Source organism: Suricata suricatta, chromosome 3 (genome assembly GCF_006229205.1).
Source record: "Suricata suricatta isolate VVHF042 chromosome 3, meerkat_22Aug2017_6uvM2_HiC, whole genome shotgun sequence".
NCBI classification, from domain to species: Eukaryota; Metazoa; Chordata; class Mammalia; order Carnivora; family Herpestidae; genus Suricata; species Suricata suricatta.
In genome coordinates, this window is record NC_043702.1 from 152,430,272 (window position 1) to 152,448,647 (window position 18,376).

Here is an 18,376-nt window from a genome sequence, read left to right on the forward strand (position 1 = left end):
TATACATATATACTACAATATGTTTCATCATATTGTAGTAAGAAAAAATTGTGGAGGAGAAGAGTGAATTAGAGTAAGAGCATCAGAAATCTAAACAGATTTCTGTAATGTTTTCTCTTTCATTTCATTTTTTCCCCCAACAGCATTTCATATTAAAGTGTGTGCTTAGAATGTTACACTGGAGGTAATTTTAGGATTTGCCTGATGGGGAGCACAGATGTGAGTTTATTTGTTTAAAGTAGTAAAAGGATGCATAGAGGGAAATCCAAAAAGGATAGAGACATCACTAACATCTCTTTACACAGTTACATGAAGCTTTCATAAGGAAATAGTATGAGCTGCACACAACAAAAAAGGGCATTTATTAAAGTTTTATTATAAGGATAAATGTAGAAAGAAGCAACACGTCTATAGCCTTATGAAAATAGATACACAAGATACATAGATGTGGTATGTATATGTATTATCCAACCAAAAGTCTTTATTAGAAATTATATTAAAATGAAGGGCAATACAAATGAAGTAAGTATGATATGGGATTACTTAAAGTAGGGTAACAATGTTATTAATATAATTCATGTATAATGAATTGTATTTCATTTTGATATAGAAACATAATATTAGCCAAAAGGTGATTTTGCTAATAATGGTTGTTTTTAAATTTATTTATAGATTTGATATTTATACATTTTGTTCACACAAGGTCCAAATTATCAAGTATAACTAATGCCATGAAAATGCCTATAAATGGTTATATCTAAGCAAGGAACATGTTATTCACTTTTTATGATTATAAAATGTTATGTTTGTATAGACTATAATAATTTGTTAATGTGAACTAATATATCATTATTAGGTAGGTAAAAGATAATGTTTATGAATTCATGAATCTTTGCAATCAGCATATTGTTATATTTTATAACCCATGACAAATGCCATGTAATATTTTAATTTAATAATAATTTTCATTGGTGCCAAGTTCTCATTTAAGCCACCAGCTATTCTGTAGCCCTGTGTTCATAGAGATAAAACTAATGATCAGTCAGTAGCTACTTCCTTCTTGAGAATGTTAACTCACGGATGAAAAATAAGCAAAATTAAAGTGATAGCTGTTTTTAAAAGTCACCTAGGTAAAAAAAAAAATCACCAAGGTGAATGTAATGTGCTGAAGTACATTATTTCCAACAAATTTGGAAGTTTATGTATTTGAAAATAAGAAAAAGAAATATGTGATCTGTTGAAATTGTAGATTAGTAATTTTGATGAATTTGCTCCTCCTTGGATTGTATATTCAATATTCTTTGTCTCTCAGGTTACTAAGATTCACTTTTGTCCAGAATTAAAATAATAAATAAATAAATAAAACAAACATCCTCAGCCATCATAAAAGAGGTTTTCCTGAATGTGTGTGATAAGCCTAAAATGACTGTCTAGTGTAATTTCTAGGTTGAATTGTGTGTGTCCTTTTATGATTTTTAACACACAATACCAATTTGGTCTTCAGAAATGTGTAACTTACTTTTGCAAAATTGAGCAGTATTCCTTTTACCTATTATTGCCCCTTGAGCAAAGGAAAAATAATAAGAACTATTTTATGATTATTATAGTTACTCTAATAGTGGCAGCTAACATTTATATAATGCTTCTTATGTGCAAGGACTACTGTTCTAAAGCAAATTTTGTAGATTAAGTCAGTTAGTTTTCATCACAACCTTATAGTATAAAGTAATATGCTCGTTACCTATTGCTGTGTAACAAGCCCAAAACTCTGTGGTATAAACAATAAACATTTATTATCTCACAGTTTCTATGGGTCGAGGACTTGAGAGAAGTAATAATCAGGGTATTTATGATGTTGCATTGAAGAGGTCCGTTGGGACTACAATTACCTGAAGGCTTCACCTCCGCTGGAGGATCTGTTTCCAGTGTGGGTCACTCTTTACTCAGGTGGTTGCCAAGTTGTGCTGGCTTTTGCAGAAGGCATCAGTTCATTACTTCTTGGACTTTCCCTTGGGGCTTCTTGAGTATCCTTACAATGTGGCAGCTGACTTCTCCCAGAAAACATTGACCTACAAGGCACCAAGGCAGAAGCCATAGTATTTTTTATGACATAGCCCTGCTTGTCCCACCTGCTGTTCCCACAATCCTCCTGGTGACACAGATCAGCCCGAGTCTGTGAATACCAGGATATGAGAACGATTAGTGGCTGTCTAGGAGGCCTGCTTCCATAAGTAGATTTTGTTGGTATAGTTCACTCTTGAACAACACGCATTTGAACTGCACGGGTCCAATTATGTGTGTATTTTTTAACCAACAAATATAGGACAGTAGTAATTATATTTTCCTTATCACTTTCTCTAGCTTACTTTATTATAAGAATACAACATATAATACATATAATATACAGTTTATGTGTTAATCCATTGGATGCTATTGGTAAGGCTTCTAGTCAATGGAGACTATTGGTAGTAAGGTTTTAGGGCAGTCAGATGTTAGATGTGGTTTTCCATCAATGTGGAAAGTTGGTGCTCCTAACACTCATGTTGTTCAGGAGTCAATACTATTCTAGTTTCACAGATGAAGAAACTGAGACATAGACATACTAAGTAAAGTGTCGTTGATGGCATACTGAGTGGTGGAACCAGGCCTTTAATCCATGTTCTCGGTCTCCAAAATGTGTGCTATTAAGAGATATGTGATATTGCTGCTAACAGTTCATTTTAATTTTCAGTTTTTAATTACTAACAGAGGTGTTCATTCACATGTATCTATTGTCTATTTAATTTGTGTTCATTAATATGTAAAGTAGCCCCAAACTCTTACTTTCTATAGAGATGACTATTTTTCTCCTAGTGAATTAGAGAGATTTTTCATATTCTAAACTTATGAACACTTTGACTTTTTAAAAATCACTTTTTTTTTTCGGTTTGCAAGTGTATCTTTGGATTACATTTATGGTGCTTTTAACTAAGAAGTTTTATCTCTTTTTGGCACTTTTGTGATTTTCGCCTCTAGATTATCCATGGATTCATCATTTAATAGCTCAACTCAGGTTACTTTTCTAGAAGTGACTTTCTTTAAGTTAGAATTTATAGCAACCTCTAGAATTGTTCCTTAAGGTCAAAAAGAGTGTGTGTGTGTGGAGAGAGAATGATTGAAATGTCCAATTTACTTTATTTCTTGGAATCTGTTAATATGGATATTATATTGAAGAATTGTGGGGCCTCTTTATGGAAGTTTGGTGATATTGAGGAAGAACATCCAAATAAGGAAGGATTCAAATCGACAAAACATTTGGCTTAATTACCCTTGAAATCAACCTCACTTTGCATTAAGAAATTCTTTTTAAGTTATATATGCCCGCAGTGAAACTGAAATTTCAATCTTCTTTTGTACTTTTACTTTGTTTAGATTGTTAGATGAGCATCTACTTGACAGTAGCATCTATCATTTGATGAGACCATTTTTTTAATAAATTTTGTTTTTTATTTTTTTTATTTTTGAGAGACAGAGAGAGACAGCGTGAGCAGGGGAGGGTCAGAGAGAGAGGGAGACACAGAATCCAAAGCAGGCTCCAGGCTCTCAGCTAGCTGTCAGCACAGAGCCTGACGTGGGGCTCGAACCCATGAACTGCAAGATCATGACCTGAGCTGAAGCTGGATGCTTAACCAACTGAGCCACCCAGGTGCCCCTGATGAGAACATTTTTGAGGAAAAGAGAAAGATTTGGTTATTATGAGAGACTGCCAGAGGCAAGCAGTAGCCAATAAGTATCTGCTAAATGCCTAATATAAGTGATGAGGTGAGAGTTATTTTTACAGTTTTGTCCAGAGTAATGACACTAGCAAAAACAGCTGTCACAGATCACACTCGACAACTGTAAATATGGCCATGGGTTGTCGTTTGCCTGGGAGGATCAGATAAATCATAACATCTTCTCGTATTGGTAAGGGAAAGCTGTGTCCTCATATAAGCTCATATTTCCACTTATTCTCCATTTTTATAAAACAAAAATATTTACTTGGCATTCAAATATATAGTTACTGCATGTTGCCCTATGGTAGTTCAATCTGAAATTCATATTTTAATAAGATAAATGTTTGTCTATTGTGATACTAACCATAGTTGCCTAAAGACTACATGCTTAAAGACACAGGATTCGGACTTCTATCTTGTGACTCCAAATCTAATGATCTTTTAGATGTAGTACAGGACAATACTGCAACATTTTCCTACTTTATCATGCATTTTTACAAGTGCTGAGATATTATATTTTAATCTTCATAGAGTTTAATCTTGATTCAGAAGACTCATTTTCCAGTTTAATTGACAAGAATTCCTTGAGATTTAGAGTGATAGAGATATGTAATGGAGTATATATCTGGACCTTGACATCATCCCCAATATTTCCAGTCGTATTTACATTATTCAAATATCACAATTCCCAGCCTCAATCTTCTATGTTTCAATTTTGCTTATTCAATCATCCATTACTATCTAAACACACTCCTTTTGCCTCATTATGACTTTTAGTCCAGTGCTATTCAAAGTGTAGTCCAAAGACAAGTTTCAGTCCACAGACTTTTGCTAGACCACAAGTACATCAATTGAAAGTAAGCATTTAGAAACTTTGATAGCAATTTGACATCACTCTGACATCCAAGTGCATGATCAGTGTGTTGCCTCTTTGGAAAGTGAATAGATTCATATCAGAATCATAGATGAGTCATGCATGGCATGAGTTCTATACCAGTCATGCACAATAAAAACGCATAAGTGTCTGCAATGGGTTGGAAATGAAGAAGATGAAAAAATACTGGTTCTTCATCTCAAATAGCTGAGGAGCATCGCTCTAATGCATCATTCAATCTGGATTTTCCATGGGTCTCGCTTCCCTTTCTTCTTTTCTGACCTCTTTAAACAACCTCAGCTCTGTGGGCTGTCATTTCAACCAAACTCATATCACTATAGTAATTTCCTTTGTTTTTATTTTTTTACAGCTCCACATTGAAAAGAAGCATACACACAAACAAGATCCTTTTTTTTTTTATGCTCCTTGGCTGAGCACTGCTGGAAAAAAAATTACTTAGTGGGTCAGATTTGTGTTACCATAAGCTCATTTCCAAGTCCGTCTTAACAGTGTGGAATGTTTTCTTATCGAAATACTCTCTTGCTCTTGCAGTTACAAGGTCAAACTTTATCTCAGTTTTCCTAATTTTCTGAAAACAAGAAGTGAAAATTTCCTTAGACTTCTACTACCATATCTTCCAGTTTTACTTCATTTTCACTTATTACTGCCTGCCCTTCTTTTACAATACAATTCCCTTTCCATCTCTAGGCTGGATCCCATTCCCTCATTGTCAGCAACCTTGGAATATTTTCTCTTCTTAATGCTTAGACCTCTCTCTTTTTTGTTAATTTACTTTCCATAAAAATTTAAATATCCTCATACCTCTGATTTTATTTTTAAGAAAATTACCTCTGTCCACTTTCTTCACCATTCAACTAACTTATTCTTAATTATCCTTAAAGTCTTAGTTTATTTAAAAACATTTTTAAGTTCATTTATTTATTATTTTTGAGAGAGAGTGAGCAGTGGAGAGGTGGAGAGAGAGGGAAAGAGAGAGAGAATCTGAAGCAGGCCACCGCTGTCAGGGCAGAGCTCTATGTGGGGCTCGATCGCATGAATGATGAAATCATGACCTGAGCCGAAAGCAAGAGCAGGACGATTAACTGACTGAGCCACCCAGGTGCCCCCAAATCTTAGTCTAAACATCACTTCCATGGGTATGCTTTTCTTGATTTGCCCCAGGGTAGGAAATGTATCCTTTTATATACCTTTAGAGCACCTGCATTTATTTTTTTGGTAAGTTATGACAGTATAAAGGTGTATTTGCTACAAATGAATCTAGAGATCTTTCAAAATCCCTTTGAATCAGTGACTCAAATCATTTTAGTCCAACTGCAATTTTAGTGTGTGTAATTAATGACATGGCGAAATTGATTTCAAGGTCAAATTTGACTTAATTCCTTCCAAACTCCTTCATTAAAAGGTGGGTTTTGAGGAACATAGTGGTTGTATTTTTTAGTCATCAGTTTAATTTAGTGGCTGTTTGAGCCATTTGTCCATCTGGTAGTAAACAGCAATCTTTAATATGAGTTCAGGAGAGGGAAAAACCACTTGAATACATCACTTATTTTAATGTGTTTGGTTAGTGAATTTTAAAGTCATATTATTTTTGTAAAGTTCTTCATAGATAGTTTGAATTTAAATTAATAATAGATTTAGGCAAGTTATTTATTTTTGAACATCTGATTCCTTATCTGAAAATGGTTGAATACAATATACATTGTAGAGCTTTTGTGAAGTTTAATAAACTATATACACGTACACACATATGTAAATACATACATACATATGTATCCTTTAGCATAAAAGCTGAAATATTGGTATTATGATCACTATTAAGATGATTAAATTGGCTATATTATTAACACTTAGGATATCAGTAGCTATCATGAGCTAGTGAGGAAAGAATACTTTTGGCTAGAACATAAAGAAATCAGGATTCTGAAGACAATAATTTTTCAAAAACTATTAAGACTGCTGTTTTTATGATGTGTTTAAGAGAAAGAGAGGTTAACAGAATTAAACTTTTGCACTAGAGCATAGGAAACTTGATTCTCCTTTTGATCACTTAATTAGTATGATACATTTAAAAATTGAAGCCTTAAAATAATGCAAGGATTCAAGCAATAAGAAAATCAAGCAAGCTTTTTATGCTCTTTATTATTGAGGGGAAATAACTCTGTTTTATAGAATATTGCCAATCTCAAATGGAGTTGAAAATCCTATATATTTAATGTGCATTCTTATATTTAGATCGTGTAAAACTAAATGACTTTTAAAGGTTTACTTAAATCTATTCTTAGCCAGCTAGTGGTTGAATGGCTCACAATCCTGGAATTGGCAAAAGTCTCTGATTTGTGCTCATGCATGTGTGTCTATGTACATACATATGTGCACGCACACACATTCATCAATTGGTTATTCTATTGATTAAACCTACAGGATAAAAATAAAGCTCAATTGTTAGAGATTATCCATTCTCTTCTAAGAAGAAAAAGCAATTTTCATAGCAATCCACCCACTCATGCTTATACAGAGTATAATAAGCAAAGGATATATGAGAGATTTCATAACACAATTTGTTCAGTCCGTGCAATAAACTTTTCCCCTTAAAATAAAAACAAATAACATTCAGGATTTCAAATTTATCCCGTTTTGTGTTTCTGTTTTAAAGCTCTTTTCCAAAGGATATTTGATTTCTGTAAATCACAACCCTGCCTTGGTTTAGTGCACTTTCCACTGTTACTGCTTTCCAAAGACCTGTTACCTAGCAACTGCATGGAAGAAGCTTCTGGTATTTTAAATCATACAAGAGCTCAGAAAATACTGACGCAGACTTTTAAAAAAAGCTTCTGACTTGTTAAAATGTAATTAACAATTTTATTTTCCATAAAGTAAAAGGGACTTGAAAATAGAGTTGCTTCACATGTATCTAATATTTAAATCTTTAGTTATAATGGCTTAATTTAATAGCCTTTAAGAATTTAAAAATAATAAACATTATAATAAAAAAGAAACCCAAAAATTTCACGTAATCCTATTTTAAAAATCATAGATTTTGAAAATTTTCCCACTCCTTCAGGTAGTTACTATCAACAGTTTGATTCCTGTTCTTATAATTTTTTGTGTTTATTCAGACATGTATGTGAGGGTATGAGCGTATATGCAGAAGTCAGCATTTTAATAAGCCTAGGATCATGTTTTAATTCTGTAACAATAAATTTATATTATATTTGCCTTCTTCAAATTTTTAAATATATTATTGGCATTATTTCAAGACAGTTTATTTAAATCTTTGTTTTTAATATGCATGATTATGATGATATAATACTTGTTTAGAATTTTCATCAAAATTTCATAGTCATTGTCTACTTTTCTTCTCAGAAAATCCTATGGGGGTGCCTGGGTGGCTCATTCAGTTAAGTGTCCAGCTCTTGGTTTTAGTTCAGGTGATGATCTTGCAGTTTGTGGGTCTGAGCTCCATGCCAGGCTCTGTGCTGGCAGTGCAGAGCCTGTTCAAGATTCTTTCTGTTTTCCTCTCTCCCCACCCTCCTGTGTGCTCTCTCACTCTCTCTCTCTCAGAATAAATAAATGAACTTAAAAATAATTCTATGAGGCATATACTATTATTATGCACATTTTAAACATAAAGTAAGTTAGGCTTAGAAGGATCAGTGGTTGCCCATGGCTTGTCCCACTTAACGGTGACACTACTTGATCTCATGTTGCTTACATTTTAATAGCAAGACATGGACATGAAGGATCCAAAATAAAATAAATACACAGAAACTTTAAAAGGATGAGAAGATATGAGATGCACATAATTTTGAAAGAGGAAATGCTTTCTTCAGTAAGGGAAAGAAATGAGAACCCATAAAGAAAAAATGGACAGATTTTATCATTGCTAAGGAGTTATCTCTGTCTGCATAATCAAAAGTGGGCTTTTGCCATATATGTGGTCTCACCAACAAGATGGAAGAAGCTTAGGGAAATGGTTTTGTCCACAAAAAACTAATACAGAAGTTGGACAAAGCTAGTCATGTGACTCTATCTAACTAGAGGGAAGCTGGACGGTGTAATTTCTACCTGGGCAGCCATACAGCCAGCTAAAACCTGGGGATGAGTAAGAGGAAATAAGAACTGTTATTGAAAGGAAGAAGGAGAGAATGAATATGGGCTACAGTATTTGCAGCCACAGTTCAAACCCTTATCGATCTAAGCATTCACGTACAATATTTTCTGTATCTCTTAAGTACTCATCCATTATTATGAAAAATGATCCTTAAAGCTATGTCAGTTGCATCCAACTTAAAGTCCAGGATATCTGGATAAAGCAAAGTCAGTTCTAGATGTGGCTCCTCATGCTCTGGTCACAAACACACTAATACCAACCTCCACTCCCATCCTATATGAATAGAAAATAGTGAAAGAATATAATTGTAACAAATATTGGTGTTTTGGGAAAAAAGAGCCAGAGACACACATCAGTCATGGGCTCAGAGCAAGATTGAAATCCTGCAGGACATGAATGACAGAGACCTTGCAGCAAATTCCTTATGAGCTCATTCTGCTTTTAGAGAACAACTCTTTTGTCTATTCATGAGCATGTCTCCTTGTGCACTTTTCTCTGTGGCCATAAAGTTCAAATTAGAGCAGATTTCTTTCATAACTTTCCATGCGTCAGTAATTGTGGTCAAAGTTCTCTAAGAACTTTCTTAAACATGCTTTTTTTACTGGCTTTTGTTGTCCTGTTCATGTCTCCTTAATGGCGGCTACTTTGGCATCAGCCAAAACAATAAGTTTGAGTGAGAAGGCATCACTGTAATGTGATTCTTGGGTTTTTGTTTTTTTTTTTTTTTTGGTTTGGGAGAAGTTTTAATGGAAGGCCTCTGATAAAGAGTCTGAAAGAGGATCATCATCTCCTGCTATTTAAGATACAGTTCACTTTTTGGTTTTGCAACCAGATTCCTGGACTCTTGATTTAGCTTTCTGGCTTTAAGCAAACAGTGCCCTACTTAAGAAAGCTTTATTCCTTTTGCTCTCTGCTTGCAAAGTGATCAATTTTTACCTGAGGTCATCTCTCTATATATACCTGACTAAAATCAGCAAAGTGCTACGAACACTCATTAGTGTCCTGGTCCTTTCCAAACATGTTTCCATAGATAGTTGTTTTCTGCATAGAGTGGAAAATGAAAAATAAGGAGTAATTCTACCTTATGCATTTCAATAGTACTTAAATTGTATATAACTTTGTCTTATGTTTTTAATTAGAAAATTATTTGATAAAAACTGGCAGTTTGTGACTTGAAATATCCTAAAAAGGAAATACTAGTAACTGATAAAAAAAAAATTGAGCTGAAAACTGCTCCTTCTCCTTGTTCATTCTCATTCTTTCCAAAACTGCTGCCATAATATTCAATGATATTGATAACCATGGAAGTTATTCTCTCAATGCCCTAGACTTGTGCACCTATAATTCCTCTATTATTAATATTCTTGTTCACCATCCTATCTCATCATCCACATCCAGAAGCACATTCTACAAATCATGTCATTACCTGTTAATGTGACTCCTCCCTAACTAATCTCTGTTCTCTGACCGCTGCCTCTTATCATTCCAGTTCACATCATCTGATAGGGAACTCCAACTATCTCTTCACTACACTGGGAATTACAGTTCATTGATTCTACCAAATATTTACTATTATTTACAACTGCAGATCCTGTGTTCTCTTTTTAACTTATATGAATTCCATAGCACACCATTATAATCCATTATTTTAATTCATCTGTTCATTAACGTTCTGTACATAAGTTAGACTTGTTTGCCAGAAGTCAACTGCGTTGAATTCTCTCTGTCTTTTTGACAGAAGATGGTGTTTACTTCCACACATTTGAGTGTGGCCAGAGGAAACAAAATAAACAAAAGAAAACCAGCAGACTATCCCCACTTTACATTCATCATTCTGATTTCTAGGGGTTCATAAGCTGCTAAACATCATTCTGTGTTTCTCGTTCTGTTTCCTTTCCCACTCTCTTAAACAACTATGTCGTATTTTTTTTCTTTTACTTTCAACCTCTTATTGAATCATCATTTCCACCTATGCCACCAAGAAAGTAGAAATGTAGGATGAAAAACAAAATTTTTGTAAACTTCCACATACTCATCTACCTACCAACTTGTACATACACCATATGTCCTACCTTCTTTCCTGTTATTATAGATAAGCAATTTTAATGACAATAAGACTGAGAAAGTTCATAAAAAGGTGGCCTAGTATGTTAGTAAGGTTACCCAGATTCTGCCTATGATGTCATTTTAAAGAACTCGAAAAATATCTTATAAGCGTTAGGATTCAGGAAAGGCCATTAATCCATTGGCTAATGAAACAGCACTGTCCAGTCATTGATGATAATGGAAATGTTCTATGTTTGCAATGTCTGATACTCTAGGCAGTAGCCACAGATGTTATTGAGCACATTATTGCTATTGAAATACGGCTAGTAAGATGGAAGAACTGACCTTTTGTTTGTATTTTGTTTAAGTTTATTTAAGTTTACATACTTATATGTGGCAGTGGCAACTCTCATTGGACACAATGGCATGGTTTTAGCAGGGTAATAGGTGGAATGCTGATGAGTTGGAAGACAGAAAGAGCAAATAAGAAACTATTGTTGCATTTGTCTAGGTGAAAGATAATCATAGTTTCAATAAAGACTCACAGTCCCTTAGCTGTAAATCTAAAATTCAGAAAATTCTAGGGGTGAAAAAAAGTATTTCTGTTGATAGTGAGATCTGATCTGACCTGAAATTATTTGGTGGTAATCCCAACACTGAATTTTATTTTTTCTACTTGGTGTAGATATTGACAAATGTAACTACAGAAATAAATTAAAGCATAGGTTGCTCCCTAGATCTATTACACTGGGTGGGGTAGATGAGGCACATTGTCTTTCTAAAATCTGAAAAAATAATACAATAAAAAATCATTCTAAGAACTGATATCTGGCTCTCAAGAATTATGGATAAATATTTAAAACCTGTAGCAAGTCGGGAGAATGGAATGGAGATGCGAAAATGGGAAAAAGAGACAGCTTCAGTGATATGATCAATAAACCTTGGCTGTCATCTGACATTGGGAAATGAGGGGCAAAGTAGCAGGAAAAAAATCGTTTTTCAGTTCACGTTAGGGGATAGTGATTAGTATTTTAAAAATGTCCCAGAAGGAGGCATAGATTTGAACTTAAGAGGAGAGGTCTAAAGATATATTCAGTCTTATTTTACAGAGTGAGTTTAAGTTTTCTGTAATTTATGCAAAAGAATATACCTAGTTGAACATTCATTCTATCATGTTTCCCTGTGTCAATCAGCCATATCGACTAAATCAATTTCTGTTTTTGAAAAGAAGACTGATTTTATTCTTTTATCTAAGAAGGAATCCCATGATAATTATTCATTAACTCATTTATCTAAAACAATGGTTTTCAACCAATCTGATCCAATGCCTCTTTCATACAGTAAATATTTTGTAACACTTCCTCTACTACCCTGGAATGAAATTCACAGTAAATATAGCTATCTATATAAACACACTTAAAACAATTAATAAATATATTAATCATAATTTGAAGGAGAAACAGAGGGAAATAATAATATATTTCAATATGTAAATGCTCAGGTATGAATACTCTAGAAAACACAATGGAAAACAGAGATACTTGCATCATTATGTGCCAGCTACTGACATTGGTAATCAAACATCCTAAACTTGTATAAATGACTGACATGCAACGCCAAACTGAATAAAATATATTTTCTTTTAATTTACGCAGTAGTTGTGTTCCTAGATAATTTAGTTTACAGTTTTGCTCCTTGAACAACATGGTGGTAGTTGTACCAACCCCTCACCCCTCCCTCTGCCACCTGCCTGGTCCTGCCCTGCACAGTCAAAAATCTTCTCTTTTGATTCCTCCAAAACTTTAATAGCCTACTATTGGCCAGAGCCTTACCAATAACATAAATAGTTGATTAATGCATATTTTGTATGTTATGTGCATTGTAATATATAATTAAGTAAGCTAGTGAAAAAATATTATTAAGAAAGTCATAATTAAGAGAAAATACATTTATAGTATTGTACTATACTTACAGAAAAAAACATCCGTATAAGTGGACCTGTGCAATTCAAACCTGTTTTGTTCAAGGTCTATACATACTAAAACACTCCCAAACGTACTTTGTATTTATCTGCAGAGTTACGTCCAGTAACGTGTGCTTAGCTTATGGGCTTATATTAGACACTGTAAAAACAATAAAGAGAAAAGAGAGAGGCAGAAACATTGTTAGCAGATCCTTGATTTTTTTTTATTTTGAGTAAATCCTGAGATGGAACTATAGCGATTTCTTCCATAAAAATGTAAAAGAAAAAGTAAATAAATAAGGAAGTGAAAGAAAAAGAAAAAATAATGGGCTCTTTCATATGTTAACTCATGAAACCAGGAGTAAGTTTATTATTTGTCTGCCCAGGGCATTTGCTATAGCATTTCTCAAGTAATTTTTTATGTTTCTTCATAAATGCTGTTAGATATGTGTTCATTGCATAGATATCTGACTCATTTACAAATCTAACCTTCTATTTCTTAATTTAGCTAAAGCTATTTTCTAAGAATATTTATTTTCTTAGAACTTTACACATTGTTTTTATTTCTAATACCAGCTATAGTTGTTTACTTGGGAAGAGGTTTTTTTCCCCCAAACGAAACAATACCTCAATCACTTCTCTTAAATGTGATCTCTCTGGAAAACTGCATATCTGGCATCTGAGCCCTCATCGCTCTATGAAAGTAAGGGAAGTGGGCTAAGTACCACCACCCTCCTTTATGTGGTCTGGCCCCTCTTGTGTGCCACCATCTTTAGCACCTTATTTTTTTTATGTCACTGAACTTATATTTTTATTTTTTATCTTTCCTGATTGGATTCTATCATCTTTTGAGTTTATGATCCTAAGTCTTGAGGTCAAAGAACAGTTTAAATTTAAATGTATTTTAGCATTAATCTTTATTGCTTGATTATTATAGTTGTTTCGATTGTACAAAATCTATTACTAAATAGTATGCAAACGTTACCTACCATGTCATTTAGTAATTTTAAGTCTGTGTGCTGTGTGACTATGACTTTGATAAATCGGCAATACTTTAAGTCACTACTGCTGCATTTCATACCATAGATTTTTATCAGAACTAAAGGAGACTTTATATAGTCCCTGATTTATTTTCCAGACTGCACCTCAAATCTATCTACTTCTCATCTGCTTGTACAGAAGAGACAGAGGAAAAGTAAACATTTTGCCAAAGGTTGCCTATTTCACTAATGACAGAACTGGGGCTAGAATCCCCTTTGCTCTCGAGCACTTAACTCATAATCTACTACTCTCTCTTCTGAAACATTTTTCTTGGGGAAAACTGCACATGTAAAAACATCTCTAAGACAAGTGTATTTGTGTTGAAACTTTTATAATTTTATTCATGGTTTTATTTTTAATATTATTTAAAAATACTACGATCCCAAGGTAAATTATTCTAATTTACCTATTTTATTTCAAACAGATCATGTTGTTTGTGAAGAAGAGTTTAAATACGCCATGTTAGCTTTAAACTGTATATGTCCAGCAACATCTACACTTATTACACTTCTGGTTCATACATCTAGAGGGCAGTAAGTATATTTTTTCTTTAAGATAATGCATTTTAAATTATAAAAAATAATATAAGTGTAGTTATGTGATTTAGAGGTAAAGTAAACCAAGATATACAGCTAGATATGTACTTACACTTGTATTTGTGTGAGTTATCTTCATCTGACAAATAAAAGAATGGATTGATAGATAGAAGGCGAAGACCAAGAGAGAAAATTGACAGTGATTTACTGTTTTTTTCTAACTAAACTTGAGATAATTTGTTTCAACCTAAATTCTAAGTTTTTACATTATCTGTTAAGTCTAGGTTTAGGGCACTCTATTTTTGAGATACTCAGGAAATAAAACTTTAAAAAATGAGATGATGAGAATCATTAGTATAAGATCTTAAAGATATTTTCTTTTCTATTCCTAAGGTAAGTTTTTTTTTTCAAAGCTATATGTACATGATTGACCTCAAAATTAAACTTTATAATCATTATAGGATAAAAAGTACTTGATAAAATTAGCAAATGTAGTATAAAAGAAATCACTTTTTATATTCATTTTGAGGTAGATGATGGAGAGTTATATTATCAGACCATTTTGTTCTATGATAGAGTTTGTATTTTACTTGGATGATCAAGGAAAGTATAATCAGTGAGCATAGTCCCCACTCTTATTTGAAGAGACAATGTTGCATTGCATTTCATACCTTTTCCAATTTTTTATTTGGTATTATAGGCAAAATGTTGGTTTTATAAGGAAATTTTACTGTGCTGCTTGTGGTTATGATTATTTAAATTTAGTAAGTTAATTGATATTTAAGTGAAGTGCCAAGTCAAATAAATCAAGAAAAAGGAAAATTATTTTTTGGGATTTAATACCAGGTGGAGTAAGTTGCTAATTGGAAAATAGCTAATGCCCTGCAATAAAGTCGACTTTACCCTCTTACTTCTTTCTAATTATGTCTCTGCTCTATTGAGATAGTAAGATTTTCCAAAGAGTAATTTTCTTAAAGTTTTAAATGAAAATATTTCTACTCTATGTATTTATAAGCCTTTACTTTGTACAATGGAAAAGATGCAACAGAATCATTTATGCATTGTTTTCCTTTGAGGAAATTCTGTGGCATTTTGATGAAATTAAATAAAATACTGAAAACGATTTTAATACTGATTAATGGAACATTCACATAACTCATCACATGGACTCATTATGTTGCCATACCCTCTTTATCAGAGAATCATACAACTTTAGAACTCAATATCTAGTCTCACTTTATTGTTATAGAAAGGATAAAATGTGCCCCTCAACACTAACATACATCATTACTCAGACTGCTAAATTATACTGGTTAAGTTGTAGTAAATACTATTTATTGGCACATATACTGTTGCCCTAGTGAACAAATTGCTCTTGATACAAGGTAAAAAAGAAAATTAGTGACCTTTAAAATAGGACTTTCCATACTTTAATGAATTTTGCCTTATTAAAAAAGCAAATCATGTTGAAGACCTTGTTACCACATAACTAAGGATTTTCCATGAATAATATTGACCAGCAAAATTACTTCACAGCTAAATGTCACAATAAGTGCTATAGTTTACCAGAATAGTTTTCTTCATAGCAACTTTACTGAGACATAACTCACAGAGCATGCAATTCAACCATCTAAAGTATATGATTTAATGTCTTTGAGTGTTCACAGATTTGTGTAAACATCACCACTATCTAACACCTGAATCTTTTCATCATTCCATAAAGAAATGTTCTATCTTTTTGTAGTCACTTATTTTCTCCCACCCTTTCAGCCCCACACAATCACCAGTCTACCTTGTTACTACAGGTTTTCCTATTGTGGACATTGCATATAAACGAAATCATACAATATGCTCTTTATTTTTGTTTTGTTTTGTTTTGTTTTGTTTTGTGTTTTTGGACTGGTTTCTTTCACTTGACATAATGTTTTTAATGTTCATCTGTATTGTAATATACATCAGTACTTCATTCCTTTGTATGACAATAATATTTTATTGCATGAATATATCATTTATGTTTTTATTCATTAGATGGTGGATATTTGGGTTGTTTCCAGCATTGCAAATAAAAATACTTTTAACATGCATGTAAAGATTTTTATGTGGACATATACTTTCATTTCTTTGGGTTAGACTGCTGAGTCACAGGTAACTGTTTAAGAACTGCCAGAATGTTTTCCCAGGAGATTTTAACATTTTGTATTCCTACCAGCAATGTAGCAGAGGTCTAATTTTTTTCACAATCTCAGCAACACCTGTTATTGTCTATGTTTTTGATTAATAACATCCTAGTGGATGCAAAATAGTGTCTCATGGCTTGCATTTCATTGATGGCTAATCATGTTGAACATTATTTCATCTGTTTATTGGACGTGTGTATATCTTCTTGGAGGAAAACCCTATTCAGAACTTTTGCCCATTTTTTAATTTGGGTATTTGTCTTTGATTATTGGGTAGTAAGTGCTAATAATAATAATAATAATAATAATAATTTAATAATAAATAATAATTAATAATAATAATAATAATAAATAATAATAATAAATCAGATATATACCATCACTTGAACATATATAATCATCCAAGCAAATTAATCAATTTAACCTATCTAATATATTTTATTAAATGTATTGTTTGACCAAGTATTTGTATCAAGTCCTCTGTATTATGTGTTAACTGAAGATATAGTCAAGATTCACCTATTAACAGAACATATTTGAAATTTTGCCCTTAAGCATCAGCAGAAATTAGTGATTAAGTGTATTGAATTCATAATAAGAGAACAAATTTGGGAGGTGAACTAAGTAGTATAATGGGAAAATGTTGGATAGTCTAAGAAATGTTTTATGCAAGGATTATCAAACCCTTAATTGAAAAGAAATCTTACAACAATGCTCAATTTCTCCATTTCAAAAGGAGAGAATAATCTTACTATAACTTTATTTTATAATAAATGGTGATTTTGACTCAATATAGTTGATATTCACAAGCTGTTGTGTACCTTATTAGTTGGTAAAAAGGGAAAAAAGAAATTGAGATTTTCGTATCCAACAAGCTCAGAAGTAAATATAATATAAAACATGAAATGGTCTAATTTAAAAATATATTTTTAAAGTGTTATATAGATTATATTATTGAAAGAAAATAATAAATAGGAATTCTGAAACAAATGAGATAAAGAAATCAAGAGTTGAGATCAAAGATAAGGTCTTTCCTGACCGACGTGGCTGACATGCCATAGTTTACAGTGATAATGGAATTCCTTCCTAATTCATTTATAGAAAAGAAACAGACAGATGTACCTACTCAAACACCTTTGTCTCCTTGTCTTAGTTCTCTTCTAGCCAGTGGAATTGGGGACGAAGATGGAAATCACATATTAAGGATGAATTACCTCTGGACTTTTATAGAAAAGGAATATTAATTTAAAGGAAAAGCTCTATCTTGTTTTTTGGAGTCTCTACAGCAACTGTTGCCAATATCCTGACTAACACAGCTCCCAAGGCTATTAGCACTCTTGCTATCTTACATTTTCTCTTCCTGTATGTTAACATATTCATTCCAGCTCTAGTTGTTGTATAAGTCATAAAGTAACTTGTGGATGACTTCAAATAAGTGTTTTCCTTTTATTCATTGAGGGTTCACTCTGTCTATTGGCACTTCACTATTTCCCCCTTCACTCACTTCATTTACATTTGAGTAGTCAGTGCTCTTGGCAGTGGTATTCCTTATTGTTAATTACATTAACGTTTTTATTTATTTCACAGTCTTACTAGGAAGAAGACTGCAAGTTTATTCTTTGGACAAAAATTACTATAGGCTGTTGGACATAGACCATGATGATTTTAAGCACAGAAAAGCTGATAATCAGGCCAGTTGTTACACATTCACCTGATTCATCTTGATGACATTTCATCCTTGTCAAATTGAAATTATTTCTTTTCAATTTACTTTCATGAAAATAATTATTTCATTAGTCCCATTGAAGAGGTTGAATTTTGGTCTTAGTGATAATCAATGGGAAAGAAAGAA

At 32.8% G+C, this 18,376-nt stretch overlaps 1 protein-coding gene across 3 annotated transcripts in view; it reads left to right on the forward strand.

Annotated features, from left to right (window-relative positions):
• Positions 1 to 18,376, forward strand: part of KCNT2 (potassium sodium-activated channel subfamily T member 2) — a 340,818-nt gene that overhangs the window by 191,696 nt on the left and 130,746 nt on the right. For all 3 annotated transcript variants that reach the window (XM_029933172.1, XM_029933173.1, XM_029933174.1), the window contains exon 14: positions 14,236 to 14,344. In XM_029933172.1, coding sequence (XP_029789032.1) covers positions 14,236 to 14,344 — 109 coding nt within the window. The remainder of the gene's footprint in view (positions 1 to 14,235; positions 14,345 to 18,376) is intronic.